A 17,961-nucleotide genomic window follows, 5' to 3' on the forward strand; every position below is an offset into this window, starting at 1 on the left:
CAATGTCAGTATTCTGCCTGCTAATTGTCAGAGTAGGTGTCCTAAATTTACTCAATCTCTAATTCTGGCACAAAACACTTGAGCCGTGTCCCCGCTGATTCACTTCACAACAGCATTTGATCAACACGAGAAAACATCAGCATGAGAACAACAACTAACTGATGGCGGCGGGTTCGACACCGACCATGTGTGCTTCAGCACAGGCCCTGGCATTCACATTCTGCCGCCTTTCATGTTTTGGACCCCCCCTCCACTACTACAAAAGAAGGTTGAAAAGCAAAGGAGAGGAGAGGGGAGAAAAGAGGAGGGAATAAAAAAAGACTCAGAGAGAGAGGCGAATGAAGAGAAATGCAGGTTTGGCCTCGGGCAGCGTGCTGTGATGTAAGAGAAACAGAGAGAGTGAGAAGAAGAAAGAGGGAGGAAGGGGGGAGGAGAGATGACGTTCGGTTCACAGTGTGTCTTTGCACATGGACACCTATATGTGTATAAGCGCACACACACGTCTACACATATTTCTGTTGACATAATACAGCAAAAACAGGGTCGTGTCTGCACAGGCTAAAGATTCCTGTAAAAGGCTATTGGTAGCAACAGGCTTCAAACGGACAGAAAGAAATATTGCTTTTGAGACGATTTTCACATTTTAACTTTAAAAGTGTTGAAATCTAAGGGTGAGGTCATAACCAGTGAAACGTGTGTACGTGTGTGTGTGTGGTATTTTCTGTAATGTCAAGGAGTTTCAGGCTGAAACAACTTGACAGAGATGCAGTGTATGAAACAGGCTCTAGGGCATGGACTGAAACTGGGCCTGCTAATTCCAAAACATACACACACACACACACACACACACACACACACACACACACACACCTCAGAAGGCTTTCTGAGAACAAGTTCCAGCATCTCTCTTTCTAGCCTGTCAACATACTGAATCATACAACTCATCTCACTCTACCTGTTTGTCTCTCATGTCTCAGTTCTGGTTAACTACAACTTTGGTCTTATCTATGTCATTTTGGACATAATTTCTATTAACTGTGATCACACTGCACTCACCAAAGTAATATATAAAACCTGGGAATATTTGATGGCAAGATCTTTAGCCAGTTTAGATTTTCTAAAAAACAATTTAATTGGTGTTAAAACTTTGGTGCACACAACTATAGAAAGTGTCAGGATTTTGTTCTTTAAATTGTAAGGGATGTTTAAAAAAGACCACTTGGGAAATGATTTGCCTTTATTTTCTCTTTCATACATTTGGCTAACCCGGGAGTCTGTTTAAAACTTGTCGGATCATCTGACTGTGTTTCTCGTCCTGTCTAACTTCTTTTCACGGCGTTCCCAGAACAAAAATATGTTATCACAAACTGGAACACAGTTGTAATAATTAATTAATTCACTCTGCTTTATTAGAATGAGAAATGCACGTAAACATTTAACAAACTGTTCTGTATCTGTTTGTTACTAAAAAGAAAATGAACTGCTGCGTCTCCTTCTTCTCATCCATGTTTTCATGTTCTTTTTTCTCCCACCCCGTCCCACGTCATTTTCCTCCCCCTCTCACTTGCTCTCCTTCCCCTTCCGTCACCTCTTCCTCTCCTCTGCTCATCCTTTCTGAAACCTGATAAGCAGCATATATGTATGTGCCACGCCGCTCCTTCCTAAGTAGCCTCAACGTCCGTCCACTCTGCCCTCTTAAATACTACCTCTCTCACTCCCTCTCTCTCTCTCTCTCTCTCTCTCTCTCTCTCTCTCTCTCTCACTCTCTCCCTGTCCATGCTTTTAAGACGTTCGTAAAAGGAGGTCTTATTGACAAAACAATCGCTCGGCAAGGCTTAAACACTGCCTTTAAAGGGGCATTATTAAATTGCAGGCAGGAAGGGGAGGGGCAGCCAACAAGGGAAACCTGATGACCTCGCCATCGATTTTTACATCACCGGAGCGTTAGAAGAACTTAGCAGAGAGATACTGACTGTAGCCAGAGAAAGAGAAAGTAGAGAGAGAAAGACATTTTATATGTTACACTTTGAGCTTTTAGCTGATGCACGATTCAGAGTGGTTTACAATGTGTGCAGGTAAAGGGTTGTATTGTTCAAGGACATTTAGATACTGTGGCTATTGATAGACTGAAATCTGGGACAAACTGATTACTTTCCTGATCTGATTACTTTTTGATTTCTTCCTTTACTGTTCCATATATATCCTATGTTCACATCACAAACTATTTTTATTGTCATGACATGTGAGGATGTCAGGTGACAATGTCTATGCCTCCGAATGGACAGTTCCGGTAATCCAGCTCTGAGGCCCTTCTGGTCCAGATTTATTTAGGATAACAAACTTAAGGGTTCTTTTGGGGGGGAATTATTTTGAGTTTTTAATTAACATAACTGCACTGCCTCTAAGATTTGTTTGATTTTAAGTAGAGATGATGTCTTTTGCTTCAGGCTGTGTACTTTCATCATCATACACCACGTCTACAGGGGCTTATGAGGGACAGCAGTTCATTTTGAGAAAGTTTCAGAGCTTAATGAAATAAGATGAAATAAATACCTTCATAGGACAAACAGAAATTTCAATGGTTCTGTTAGAAAAATTATATTTTCAAAGACACAATTGTCCCACAATATTTCTGAGGCTTCTTAGGCTGAACTCTACAGTATCAGTTGGCTTTACAACAGAATTTTGTTTCTTTTTTTGACTTCAAACTACAATGAGCTTTTAATAGTTAAATCTACTGAATGATATAATCTTTCATGTCTTAAAAATGTATTCAGGAATACAAACAGAGAAGTAAAACACATTCTGCGTTTAATTTATTACTCAGGATTTTACAATCCTGATTATAGTTATTATCAAATTATAATTTTGCTGATATCACAATATGTTTAATGAACATGGATCCATCAAAATAGCGTTTAGCAGGTTTGTGTATTCATTAAAAAAAAACACTGTTGAGCATTTTACTGTGTGAGCATCAGTGTTTGAGTTAAGTGTGTGTTTGTTAATGTTATGTGGTGACTTCTCCGTATGTGTCTGCTGTATGGGCGTGTGGACACAATACACTCATTCACTGTGTGTACTGTACATATATACCATACCTGTCTAGGACGTCTGTGTGTGTATATGCTGTATAGGCTACTATAGGGATGTGTCCGAGTATTTGCATTTGGGTGTGTATCGTATGTGTGTATGTTCTCAATATATGATTCTGCTGTGTAAATGTGCACATGCATTGCCACCCACACACACACGCATACTTTCTCCATTCAAATTGAGATTCCCTGGTGCAGCGTATTTCTGCCAATAATTCATGAGTGATCTGCGCCCCTTGCCGGCCTTTAGCATTTTTATTTAATCTGCAGAGCCCTACCGCGTGCTCGCTCATCAATAATACACACCGACATGTGTGTTAACACGTCTATGGTGTGTGTGAGTGCGTGAGAGGGAGAGAGAGAGGGAGACAGAATGTGGGTGTGTGGAAGATAGTGTGTGAGTACATATGTGAAGGAAAAGATGAGAGAGGAAGGCAGAGTGTGCAACAAAATTGAACTGTATGTTTTATTTGTCGTTTGTACATGTTTGTCATTGCTAGGTCTTCCCCTAGTGGGACAACAAACATGGATGACCCACAGTTCATCTGCGGGCATTGGACTTGAATCCACTGCCGATGACCAGGGTATGACCGTGAAACACACTTCCACTAAGTGTTTTATGCTTCTTGAAGTCCTCTTTGGCTTGATGTCACACTTGTAGACCTGATTTGGTGCAAGTGAATGCATGAGAAAATGTGTGTGTGTGTGTGTGTGTGTGTGTGTGTGTGTGTGTGTGTGTGTGTGTGTGTGTGTGTGTGTGTGTGTAACTCAGAGAATTTAGACATGCACGCATTTGTGTGTGCGTGTGTGTGAGCAAGTGTGTGTTCATGAACAGCACTGACAAACAGAATCACAGCTAGGGAAATTGACTTCACCAAATCAGTGGGTCAGGAGGTAACATCACCGGGGGTTGCTATGGAGACACCCAATGACGGGGCTTCCCAACCAGCACAACAACACGCCTGCGAAATGGCAGTTCCCCTAACGTAACCTCTCTCTGTTTCTCTGTGATTGTCTTTCTCTCTTCACTGTCACATTTTGTTTCTGTCCTCTATTTCCACCTCTCCTCTTCTACCTCTTCATTCTATCTTTCTCCCCATTTCTTTGTCTTCATCTCTCCGTCACCCCGTCTTTTCACTTTATTGTTTCCCTTCTCAATCACCCTTCCATGCTACAATGTACTGCTTGCTCGTTCAAACAACCATGCATGGAAATATGCCTCTGGACAAGCGCACACACACACACACACACACACACACACACACACACACATTGTATACAACGAAATGTGAGGGGGCAGCGGGATCCCAGCATGCAGGGTTTAACAGCTAATACCCCTTAGATTAACCACCCCCGGTTCCTCTCTTATACACACACACACACACACACACACACACACACACACACACACACACACACTTGCACACAACATCTTCCACAAACCAAGATTAACCTCCCACGATTTACACAGTGTGTGTTGGTCATGCACAAATACACACGCACACACACCTTCAGGGTGTGTTGCTATCCCCCTACCAATAAAAACAACAAACAGAATGAGAGCACACAGTGAGCCTTAAGTGACCAAGCTACTGTTCATGTGACTGTCTGTCTGACTCTCTCTCGCTCTCTCTCTCTCTCTCACACACAGACACGCACGCAGAAGCACACACAGACACACACTGCTTGGCTTTATCTCAGCTGTAAGAATTGATCCCCCATGGATTTCAGGAGGGTCATGTGATTTGATAACCTCTACAGGATTCCCTCTGGTCAAGAGGCCTTTTCTGCCAGAGTGTTTGTGTGTGTGTGTGTGTGTGTGTGTGTGTGTGTGTGTGTGTGTGTGTGTGTGTGTGTGTGTGTGTGTCTGTGTGTGTGTGTGTGTGTGTGTGTGTGTGTGTGCACACGCACATTATTTTTGGCCCGGTATAAAATGAATTCTCCATAGACTGATACACCATACCCTAATCTAACGTCTGTCTGTCTCTGAGGTCTGAGATTGAACAATGGCTGGGAATAATGTTAACATCATTAGACTGCTGGTAATGGGGATTTATCATGTCTCATCTCTTTCTCTCCCTCTCTCCTTATCTTTCTCTCTTTCTTTTCATCTATTTTTCACTCCATCTGGCTCTTTTACTCTCTCCCTCCTTTTGCTGCTCTTTGCCTTTCTGCAGTCTCCACTTTCATGTCTGTACCTAGCAACTGACTGATACTTTCAAGGATTATTTTAAGGGCCGCTCAGATCAAACACCCTCTGCCTGGACCCTGCCTCAGTTACCCAGACTCCAGCCCCTTTAATTAGACATGGCTAATAACACTAAGCATGTGCTGATAGCCATCTCTCTGATAAGACTAGCCGCACAAGGACATTGGGCCCCTTTCTACCTTTTTACGGTGCTACCTAAGGTTAAAATGGCTAGTTAGCAACCTTATTTTATGGTGCAGGCCAGTCACGCTTGTGCCCAATTAACAGGCTAGTTGGCACTTACAGAGCATTAATTTGCAAAGGCAGGAGAGCAACTGGGCTGTGCACTTCTAAGCTAGGCTCCTTGCTAACAACGACAATTTAAAATGCTAGGTGTATTGTGAAAAAGTATTAAATAGTACCCAATAAAGGGATTTTTAACAGAATAATGATTAGAGGATAATGCACAGCTGCTACTATAACGTAAAGACAAAAAGTAGTGACACGTGGGGAATTTTCCTTTCTTTTTTTCTCTTTGGTGGCTTAATTTAAGTGTTTTTTATTTTATTTCAATATCTTTTAAAATGTCATTTAGAGTAAGAATCTGTCATTATCATCATGGCTATCTCTGGGAGAGGTGAAACAAACTTTAAGCGAGCTTCAAGGACAATAAACTTGTAATAAATGTAAAAATTTTACTGAATGTTAAATGAGATTTTCACAGACTGATTAAAACCAATGTTAATCACAGTAAGGTGCTACAAAAAGCCACAAACCCCAAAATAAGTCATTCAAAGTAAAACCCTATAATTAGTCTCAGAGCTACCACTTTTTAGTAATCATTCTTGTATAAATGGGAAAACATCCAATAAAATCATCCAACTTGCATGTTGGATGATTTTATTGGATGTTTTCAGATGGTAGTTTGACTCTTAATTAACATGGATGCTCGTGTTTGGGCTGAGTTAGGCTGTTGGTTTGGAAAATCACTCCAGGCCATATCTCTTTAGATGGATTGATCTAGGTGAGGATGATTCGGTAAGTGGTGTGTGTGTGTTTCTGTGTGTGTGTGTGTAGGATGAAAATAGGGGTGGAGTGGAGGCATTAATTCCGATCATTAAGAACTTGGATAGCCTGGGGGTACAAACCCCCTGAAATCGACTGCATATAAACTCTGAAATCACTTACCAGTTGTTCACTTGTAGGATGGTGAGGCCGGTGTCTTGTGCCAGCTGTTTCTTCTGTTCTTCTGACGGGTATGGATGCTGCAGGAGAGAAACACAACATCTATGAGAAAAGGCTGACCACAAATTGTTTAATGAAGCTTCTTGATGTTGAAAAAAGGGTTTGATGTGCCTTTTAGTAAAGAAAGAGTTGTTGTAGGGCACAGGTTGCACACACACAATACCATACTGCGTAATGAGAGGTAGAAAATTAGATGTGTGCTCATGCTCATTGGTGCGTAGGTGTCAGTATGTGCCTGTGTGTATGTCTATCTGGATGTATATTGTAAGAATCTGTGAGTGTGTGCGTGTTAACGTGCCTCTCTCCCCCCGATCATTAATGGAATATGAAATCTTGTAATTAATGGCAGCCAAAAAGGCAAGCCAATTAGAAAGTTAAGTGAAGTGGAGAACCAGCTCTGGTAATTAGGCAGCCTCTTACACAAATATATTCGTGGCAATGGCCCCCCTTTCACCCTGCTGCATATGTAATCAGCGAGTGGGGAATATGTAACGTTAACCCGATGGAATACAGACAAGAGAATGTAAAGTCTCTTGTCTGTATTGCTGCTGTTTGCTTTTATCCTTACTGCAGTTGGTACAGTTCTGTTAAGTTTGCCACTGCATAATATTTTATGATTATGAGAAAAGTACAGAAAGCCTTCTAGGTTCTATCCTTTTGGCTACCAGGTTAACCCAGGAACAGGAACTTCCTCCAAATCACACATTGCCACCTCAGCAAGGGATTTCATCTAATTTTTACCATTTAGTTATTTTAATCTTTTAGTCTTTTAAATCTTACATGTAAAAATACCTGCCAGTGAAAGGTACAGATACTCATAGATAATTCAACATATGTTCTTTTTTTCAATCAAGCCTCATCACATTGATATTAGAGGCTGTCACTCTTTTTGAAATCAGTTGAAACAAGACAGTTTGCACTGAAATTACCATACACTGAGACTATTTTATTTTTGTCTGAAGAAAACATGACACACGAATGCATGACCAACAACAGTTCAGTTGTGGGAAAGACAACCCAAACTGACTTTAAGCCGGGTGTTTAAATATAAACTACTGACTGCAGCCCTTCGTCGAGGAGCCAGCTGAGAACAGTTAAAGTCGAGCCACCTGTTTAAATATATAGAATGAATAAATTGGATAAATGTGAACTCGGGGAGTGTGTTGATTTATATTAGAGTGGGGGGGGGGGGGGGATCACAGTTGCACGGAGCCTTGTTCGTGGAGGACAATGTGCTGTTCATGACTGAGACAAGACATGGACTGTGCTGAACACCATAGGCAGGCCATAAAAGAGGAGGAGAGGAAGAGAGAAGGGAGGAGCAGGGAAGCGAGGGAGAGAATAGATCGCTGGAGGAATAGCACTAACTGGAAACTATATATATATCCTCCAAAATGCTTTGTATACATTTAGGAAAGAAAGATCTGAATGATCTGAAAAAGTGTTTTCATTTTGCCAACCAGGGCAGTGAATTAGGACCCTGGGATTTCTGTCACATTACACTGAAGTAAAAAAAATGCTTTGCGGCTTTTTTCACATGTTCTCTGCATCAATTCAAACAATAAACGGAAAAGGAAAAAAAAACATTTTAAGTTACTTTCCCTTTCTTGAAAGAGGCAAAGAGCTCCACAGTGTAGCAGTCGACATACACAAACATTTAAACCAGTAATGCCATCAATAGCAAAAATTCCCTGAAGTCTTTCTTTTTTTACATAAAACTTGCAAATCCACATCAAAATGAGGGAGTGGCTGCATGTTTGTTTTAGTGGTTCACAAAATCTGTCATTTTTCAGTGGCTATAATTTATTTATCTGAAAGAACAGGCCACCCTGACAGAAAGAACCCTATCATTTATCAGTTATTCTCCTATGTTATGGTCACAAATATGGCTACTGTATAATATATAGAGTATGTCTAACAAGAACACACACACTTAATAGTCAATCAGACGTGCAAAATCAGTGCGGCGCCAGCATTTTCATTTTTTCATTACAGTTTTTTCAGCGCATAATGAACAGGATTGTGTTTAATGCTGGGACGACTCAGCAGAGAGAGAGACGAGACAGATTTTTTCCCAGCCTTCCCTTGTCCATGTGATTGGTTGTGTGGAATGGGAACACACGGAGGCTAATTTCATGCACTAAGTTATAATTGCATTGTCGCCTCTGGCCAAATTTGTGTCCACTTCTTTTCTCTTTTTGTGTGTGTGTGTGTGTGCATAAATACATGTGAACTTTCAATTCATTCATGTACTGTGTGTGTGGTGTGTGTGTGGACAAGTATCTACACCGTACTGTAGGCTGATCAGATAATATCAGATTTACGATGCCTGCCCACGTGTAGAAAGTGAGAAAACATTATTCTTTAGGGCTTGTGTCATCTGATTTCTTGACGCATTGAATACTTCACATATAGACACCAGACACACTCACTGCTGACAGATTAAAGCTAATCATGTGAACAATGTGTCTTTTTAAGTCTTTCTTCTCAACAAACAAAGCTGATTGAACATGAAAAGATCAGTGTGTCCATTCTACGTGCTGTAGATCTGTGGAAGCAGGAGTGTCTGCCTCGTGATATCGGGGGGCTGCGGCCATGCCAGGGGCCACAACACAGCACAAATACACCCTGTTTCAGTGCTTCCCTGCCTCTGGCTTCCCAGAACACACATGCAGACAGACAGCTATACACAACTAGTCACACACAGACAGACAAACACGCAATCTCGATATCAGACAGCAGCGATGCCAGAAAAATGTGCTTGATAGCATGTGTGTGTTCTGTTCAACACTCATCCTGCCAGTGGTGTAACCAAGTATATTTACTTAATACGGAAATAACTAAAATTTTGTTTTCTTATGATAATAACAATATAATTCCTGTTATTATTTCTTATAATATGATTAATGTTTACAGAATAAACTACCCAACAGTGTATAAAATTGGTAAGATTATCTCCACCACCATCGGCTACAATATTAAAATGTTGTTTACACATGAATCAGTAATAATAATAATATGATTACATAACACTGCAGGGACCATTTTGCAGCATAATGAGTACTTTTACTTTTCATACGTTAAGTACATTTTGCTGATAACACAACTTATACTTTGGAAAATTGCGAATGCAGGACTTTTACTTGTGACTGAGTGTTTTTATATTTTGGTTTGTTTTTACATTTACCTAAAGGACCTGAAAACTTCTTCCACCACTGCATCCCGTCCCTAATACAAAGTGCTACATGTGCCAGAGTTTTCAAGTACAAAATAACACACACTTAATGAGAGAGTTACCAGAAAAAGATGGCCAGAAAGCCAGAACATCAAAACTGTTTTTGTCCTCCTTTTTTTTAAACCGCCAAATTAGCTCCTATCTGTCAAAACACTGTGATTTAGTTTCTCGCTCAGCAACAAGTCGCCCAGTTTTAATATTGTCTGTGAGTGATTCTGGTGTCTTAACGGCCTTTGGCTGTGGTTCAGCGGGTTGAGGAAGAGAGAGAGAAAGAGAGAGAAAGGCCTTTAGTGAGAAAAGCAATAACATGTTCTTTAAAAGAGCAGATGGAAAGTTTCGGCGCATCCTTCCCTCCCTTCCCTCTTCCCTCCGCCTATCTTAATGATATGTCTTCTCCAAATATACAACTCCTTTCATGAGAATTTCCACCCTGCTCGCCGCTCTCTGCTGGGCTCTGAGCATGTGGGTGCCAGGAGGGGTGTGTTTTTTTCGCTTCTCTCTTCAGTATGTCTTATCAATCCAAGTGTGTGCATGCGTGGGTGTGTGCGTGCGTGTTGTGTGTGTCCATTAGAGTCAAAAGATTTCGCTTTTGAGTGTGTTTGTATTACAGCGGACATTAGAGTGTGTGTTTGTGTGTGCGTGTTTGTTCTCATTTGAGCCACTGAGCTTGCTGGGCCAACAAGTAAGTTCAGCTGTGCATGGTCATGTATGTGTGTGTGTGTGTGTGTGTGTGTGTGTGTGTGTGTGTGTGTGTGTGTGTGTGTGCAGATGTCTGTGTGGGTGAGTAACAGAGCATCAGTAACATCCCCTCCCTGTCTGACCGTCTTCCTCTCTGACCCCCTTAGACAAGAACAAGAGAGGGATAGATAGACGGAGAGAAGAAGGAAAGAAAGGAAGAGAGAAGAAGGAGGCAGGGGAGGAGACATGGAAATAGATATGTGGAGCCCCAGGGCTTCGAACGAAGAGATAAGAGCATAAATATTCTGCAAGACCCCCATTTACTCCCCTTGCCCCATGCCTAACCCAGGAGAAAACTATTCTAGGCAAGGAGGTAGAAAAAATGTCAACCAGTTACCAGTGTTACAAAAATAGTAATTAGATTACAATTGTATATAAATCATTGTATACTCTACATTAATTTCAGCTGGTGCTGTTTGGACCTATGTATATAATACATATATAATATAATATATATAATATTACACTGCAAAAACATTGAGAAAGTCATGAAAAATCGAACTAGTCTTAACTTTATTGGAGAATACACTTGGCCCTTGCCGAACGCTAGCTGCACTATTCTGATTTCCTGTTCTGCTTTTCCATTATGTTTGAGAAACCTGATGGCTTACAATATGGCAGCAGCTATATGCTTGGTGCCATGCTCAAGGTCACTTTGACAAGACACATGGCTATTGTGCAGACTGAACCATTAACCTTTACAGGAAAAAAACATCCAAACAAAATCCTAATCTCATCTGCGGGAGCAACAACTCACCAAAAACTTTTACAGACATGAAAAAGAACCAACTTCCTAAAGGTCCCTAAATCTTATTTGCAAAAAAACTGTATAAAGCCTCACCTCAGTCTGTCAGCAGCAATAGGGAAGGAAGGAAATGGAAAAAAGAACAAGAGTCTGAGTCATTTTTTGTCAGGGATGCTCCTCTTCACCACGAGGGTTATTTCAGAAATGTCTTTTTATCTTGCTGCTCCCTTCTCTTCAACTCGCCTCCTCAGCAAAACCAGTATTCTTTACTAGTGCCTAGTTTTAGTTGTTCTGAATACTCATGCCAGATTTGTTAACTAAGTAATAAAAACATAAACATTTTAAAAGAAAGCCTACATCTTACTATTACATCTCCATCTTAATGTGTGTGATTCAACCCTTGTTAAACAATTCACTGCAGCCACAGTCCTTACAGCCCTTCTTTAGTCATTAACATTATGGTGTTATCGATGCATATATTTCTATTTAAAGCTGCGCTTCCCAAGCTTCTGTGCATCCCATTAAAAAGCTTGACATGCCACATTAGCTTTATAAAACTGCAACCATGAAACAGAATGGAGAGAGAAATAAGAGAGAGGAGAATCATATGTTGTCACAGTCATGTGAGGTCCCTCAAAAAGAGGCCATGACACTGCACAATCTGTGGATAGCAGACATGGGTCAATGGTATTTTGAGTTAGTTTACTAGTTTCCACCAGATGGTTGGGGTTTGTCACAAGGCACTAGGATGCCAGGAAATGCATTGAATTACAGTAAACAACTTGTTAATATGCAAGAAGTTACTCTTGTATACATTTCAATAAATAATCCAATAATCAGTCACTTATAAACACCAAGCAGGTTACAGAAACATTATGTGCGGTTACTGACTTGCTTGTGCCTGTTGAGGTACAAGTGAAAAGCCTTGACTAGGCCAGGTCTGTTCCCCTCACTGTTCCCAGGTCAAATCTCCGTGGAAACCGAGCTGCCCATCAGGAATGCCTGACGGCTAATCCGGGGGCCTTTTTGGCTAGAAGGGCATCAGAGTATCATACTAAACTGTCTTACACACATACACACACACACACTCACAAACACACAATTTACTGGAAGTATAGCCTTGCTGCTGCCAGACTTGTATGAGATTACCTTAAATATTTGGGGAGGCAAGCACATTGTTATGCCCAGAACCATGAGCACAAGCAGACTTTAAAACAAGCGTTCCAAACTGTAAGTCTGTTGTATCTCATACTTCCAATTTTTCAAAAATGTCTTGCTCATTCAGTGGAAGTTTCATCCTCTGGTGTGTGTGCTCACGCTGCGCTATAAAAGCTACGCCATTTCAAATTCCTTTCTGTGTAGGTGGCATCGACTGACATCCCTTTGACTTCATTAGGGAGCAGGGACCCAGCAACAAAGCTGGCTCTGGGAGAAAGGGGGGATTAAAGAAAAAAGAAAAGAGGGTAAGAGCGAACAAAACAACAACAGAAAAAAAACAAAGCACCCTTAACCTAATTTCCTCTGATTCGGGCTGCTCCAATGCAAAATAACAAAACAGAGCAAAAACAGATCTTTTGAGACACTTTAAACGCACCAACTACAGGATGAGAGTTTGAGAGTGCCCTTCGTAATGTCTGCGCAAAATAAACGCCCCCTCGTCTTAGTGCTGTAATGCACAAAAAAAGCTGAAACAGCCTCTTTTATGGCGTTGGACTATGGTAAACCAACTCAAAGCTTGAAGCATGAATAATTCACCACCACTTTTTTTTTTTAAAAACCTCGATATATGCACCAGAAATGGCAAAGAAACCCCCCTTTCAGACTGTTTTTGTCATCAAATCTCTCCATCTCTTCGGGAGATAAAGAAAAAAAAACAGATGTTCTTGGGCTTTTCATTCATTAATGAGCATTTTCTCTCTCAAAAAACAGCTTTTGTTGATTTAGGGAAATCTCACTGCACTCTTGCCTATGGGAATGAGATAAATCTAGTTAGCTGGTGAGGCAAAGGGTAAAAAGTATGTCATTAAAGCTCTAGTACAAAGTGGATTAGACAATGTACAGCATCACCAGCTTCTCCGCTATGATAATTGATGATTAGCATCTTTCATCGTTTTTCTAGAACTCTAAGGGCACATAACATAATTCAGGGTAGCAGCCACTGCTGTAGCTGTTCCTGCGGTGCTGCAGGGTGTGAACAATGATCTGTGTGCTTTACAGTTGGGTGGGTCTCTAGCCTATGTGTATACTGAAGCTTATAGCATGTATGCACATGACCAAGTCTCAAGTCTCAACAAAGTGCTCTATTGTTGTGTTTAACATAGAATGTAAAGGGTGAGGTCTGTTGATACTGAAGGATCTTATATTGAATGCTGTATGAGTGGTGTCTGTATACTCTGGTTGCTTTCACTGAGAGCGAGGGCGTGCTTCATTAGTCCTCCCTACTCCAGCTCAGGGGAGGCTAAATTTATTAAGGGGGCCGGATGTTGCACAACACCTGCTGCTGTGCTTCCCTCTGTGCAATAAAGGGAAGGGGGTGCAGCATGCTAGCTAGTGCTAGTGGTAAGCGCTGCTCGTTGGACTGAGGCTGATGAGCTGGGGCTAATTCAGGGGGTGATTATGTAGTTTGCTGGACCACTAAACCTCTTTAAGCCCGTAATTACTGCCTATTTGAGCGAGGGGAGGCACTCCAAAGCAATCGGTACTTGCACCAAGCGGCGCAGTCAACGGCAGCCACAGCTGGAGGTGGGCTGCCTCAGGGCTGCCTGGGATGGAGGGGCGTGTAAATGGGGAGTAGGAGGGATCCACAAAGCCTTATCCCAGTCAGGTACCACAGAAAAGCTGAGAGAAAACAGCGGGATGCCGCTCGGAGCACCAGCATGCTAGCTCCGAGCTACGGTGCTTGGAGCTAGCATTCTAGCAGGGATCTGAGCTTAAAAGCAAATGTTCTCTTGTTACACACAGCTACCATACGCGGAGCTCATTACACAGGGCTGCAGAGAAACAAAGTGCTATTACGGGACAGTTCAACGCAACAAAACAAAAACTATTAAATAAACGAGTGCACTTCCAAACCACACAAACTCTTCTGACTAAATTCAGCTTCAAAGTAAGTGAGGAGGGGGCAGATTGGAATATATGTCATTGTGGTGAGAAACTAAAGGGCTTTTTTTAGACTCAGTGTCTGTGACATACAAGAGGGAATCAGATTCTCAGATTGCACCTCGACCATGGGGGAATCCATTTCATTTCACCTGACTTTCAAGGAAATTTGACTTTACGTAATGCCACTGAAATCTGATCTCTCCGAGGAAGCAATTTGGGGACCACAGAACATTCTAATAACCCTGGCGATATTATTATGTTATTATCATAATTACCCTTTTGCCCCCGACGTTTTAATTAGAAACTCACCGTTGGCCCCTGGGGGGGTGAAAGGAACCAGGGTTGGGGGAATGCTGAAACTAGGTAAGGGTATTTCACAATTGCTCCCTTATGCTCTTTGGAGCGGCAAGTATCAGAGGGAATGCGGACTCAGGCAATGCTATTGAAAGATGGAGCTCTCTCTCTCTACCTCCTCTCTCTTTCTCTGACATATCTGTCATTCAAAGTATAGCTACACCCTTCCCTCCTTCCTCTCATTTCTCTATATCCATATCTTTCTCACCCGTCTCTGCCCCCTCCGTCCCTGTGTTCTATATTTAGCATTTTGCTTAACTATCTCATGCTGCCTCCTTTTCTCCCCTCTTTTCTTCCACCTCCACTTAACTCCTCTCTTTACCATTACCCCTCATCTTCGATTTGAACAACCTCGCCTTTCTCCTCAGCCAAATGCATCCCTCCACCTCTCTCTCCTGCTTTCTCTCTCCCTCCCCGTCTTCTGCAGCAGAGGGCCTTCTCCATCAGTGCACCGCTTTTACAAATCAATGACTTAATCTGTCGTAACAAACAAGTGAGCAGCACCCTCAGCCCTGTTATATTCCCCCCGCCACTGCTAACACTACAACAGCGGGCCTCACAGAGAGTGGAAGGAGAGAAAAGGGAAGAAAGCTGACACATATGCAATTTGAAATTTAGATTATATAATGGAGAGAGTGTCATGGAAGACAGAGGAATTAAGAGAAGGAAAGAGAGGATGTGAGGAACAAAAACATGTTTTAAAGAATAAGAACGAAACGGAAGACAGGCTAGTGGAAAGTGAGAAAAATGAAAGTGTGTGTTTCCCACCCTTTCTCCACTCTCCAAGCCCTCAGCTCTGTCCGACTCTTCTACCATGAGTTATTGCCTGTCTGCATTCACCACCTGGTTCACTAGCTATGATTTCTCTCACTCCACTGGACACACACACACACACACACACACACGCAAACACACAAAAAAACACATCCTGACACACAAATGTACAGACCACAGACAAACATGTCCACATGCATACTCATATTTGTGTGTGTGTGTGTGTGTGTGTATCACTCATGCACTTACATTGCCATGTACAGAAACACACACCTGCCTGCCCCTGCTCCACAGGGGCACCTTGGGTCAGCTGGCCAAGTGTAAGCACACTACCAGCCTATGGCCATACCTTCCATGCCACCAGCCTCTGGTGCATCAAGAGCCCCACAGTGTTTTATGCAGAAAACTTCAATCATAACATTATGAGAGAAGTAGGTGTAAAATGGTGAGTTATGGATAGATATCACAAGCTATATCATCTATAAATCATAGTTCTCTCTCTCTCCAATGCCTTTGAAACAGCACAAGTGCACCAATATTGCTATGATATCATGGTTCAAGGCCATTAACATGTAAGGCAACACAGCTGTACATTATAAGGGGAAAAAAATGAGCGAGAGGGAGTCATGGAAGAAAAGAGGAGAGGGAGAGAGAAGTCAGAGAGGCAGAAGGCATGCATAAAAGATAGGAAACCCTTATGGTTTGTCAGAAAGAAGTGTTTTGTCGGTGAGGGAGACAGAGACAGAGCGTAGGGGAAAGAGAGAGGGTTCACGCATGGGAGAGAATACAAGTGGGAGGAACTGAATTGATAAATTAGTTCAGCCAACGCGCAAACTGATTACCACGACTGCAAAGCCACAGGATCCATCGAGCACACGCATGGAATGAGACACAAAGACACGCACGTACTCATACACAGCACTAACAAAAGAGACATGAAGCTGACAACTACAAATAATAGCACAACTGCATATGCAATCGTACACAGATGCACACACACACACACACACAGCAAATGTATCTAGGGCAGGCTGCTGCAGTTGCTGTAAGTAAAAGGTATTGAGCTGCTGACTCCAGCCAGAAAAGATCCCACAATCCTCTGGATCACCAAACACAGCCTAATGGATAATGGCTAACAGCTAGCGCTAATGTGATTTCACACTTAGCAGATTTAATATATCACTGGCTGAACAAAATCATGCTACACAAAGAATCTATGCTAAACTCAGTTTCTTGAAAGGTGGTCAACATTTTACTGCCAAAGCTTCATTTGAGGCGTTTTAAACTAAAAAAGGAAGTATTTTGGAGGTAATGTATTTGCACACTGTGAGAATGAGAGGCTAAACCGCTAGCATTGCTAATCTCTAAGTGTTGGATCGAATCATTCCATCAAGCTAACCACAGACTTATGACAATATTTTTCCCTGACTCTTCCGCACGACAACTTGCCACTCACTCTCCAATAAATACCACAGTGATGGTGGGGAACTCCACACCCCACCCAGGCACTGACGTCACTGCTGTGGGCCTGTGCAAAAATGTGTGTGTGTGTGTGTGTGTGTGTATGTTTGCATCTGAGTGTGCTTGCGTGTGTCTGAGGCTGAGAGTGGGCTTCTTCTTTGGATTTGCAAATCATCGTAAACTGATTAGTGTCTACCAAACCAAGAATGATTTCACACATCCAAGTTATCAGGCCTTTGTCCACGCTGAAGACACACACACACACACACACACACACACACATATCGCATACAGCTGATAATGAAAAATAGAACTAGTGTGAAACACAGCTTCAGCATGAAGCCATCAATCACTCAGACGTACAACAATGAAACCACACACTGAACTGTTTCATAGTTTCCCAACTATGAAATTGTTTGAGGGCTGGGGGGGGAGGGGAGAAGGAAAGAAAAAGGAGGACGGCAAAGCCAAAAGAAGAGGGAGATGGTAATAATGGTGACAAGGTAATTGAGAAATTGAGAGTGAGACTAAATATTTTCTCCCCTTGATGTTTAATCATATAAACATGTTACATTTTAAAACATTAACAAAAAACAACCATTGGGCTGTTATTGAGCCAAAATAAGATTCTGTATACAAGATGTTCTCACTGGGTTGGTAACATTCATTATATCATCAGATCATCATTTATAAAGACAGAAACTCAAAAGATGGTCGCTCACGTGTGTGCTCGTGTCTGTGTTGTGTATGTGTGTATTCTTTGGGAGCCATGTTGGATCTCTTGTGACTGGTGATCCCCTCCAGTGCTAGTGACCGACCTTGAGGGTCTGTAAAGTTCTCACGTTCTCAAGGAAACACACCGACCGCCCCTTGACTAAGGCCAGATCAACACACACACACACACACACACACACACACACACACACACACACACACACACACACATGCTTGCTTTTGGTCTAGATCTATGGCAGACATTTTGGAAAAGTTCAAAGGTGACATGAATTAAAAGTTAACTGCCCTT

The 17,961-nt window shown here is 42.0% G+C and overlaps 1 protein-coding gene across 4 annotated transcripts in view; it reads right to left on the minus strand.

The window, feature by feature from the left end:
* The window catches only part of meis1b (Meis homeobox 1 b), an 80,514-nt gene that overhangs the window by 17,536 nt on the left and 45,017 nt on the right, over window positions 1-17,961 (minus strand). For all 4 annotated transcript variants that reach the window (XM_051420744.1, XM_051420735.1, XM_051420758.1 and 1 more), the window contains exon 9: window positions 6,472-6,548. In XM_051420744.1, the coding sequence (XP_051276704.1) occupies window positions 6,472-6,548 (77 nt within the window). The remainder of the gene's footprint in view (window positions 1-6,471; window positions 6,549-17,961) is intronic.

Source organism: Dicentrarchus labrax, unplaced genomic scaffold (assembly GCF_905237075.1).
Source record: "Dicentrarchus labrax unplaced genomic scaffold, dlabrax2021, whole genome shotgun sequence".
Lineage (NCBI taxonomy): Eukaryota > Metazoa > Chordata > Actinopteri > Moronidae > Dicentrarchus > Dicentrarchus labrax.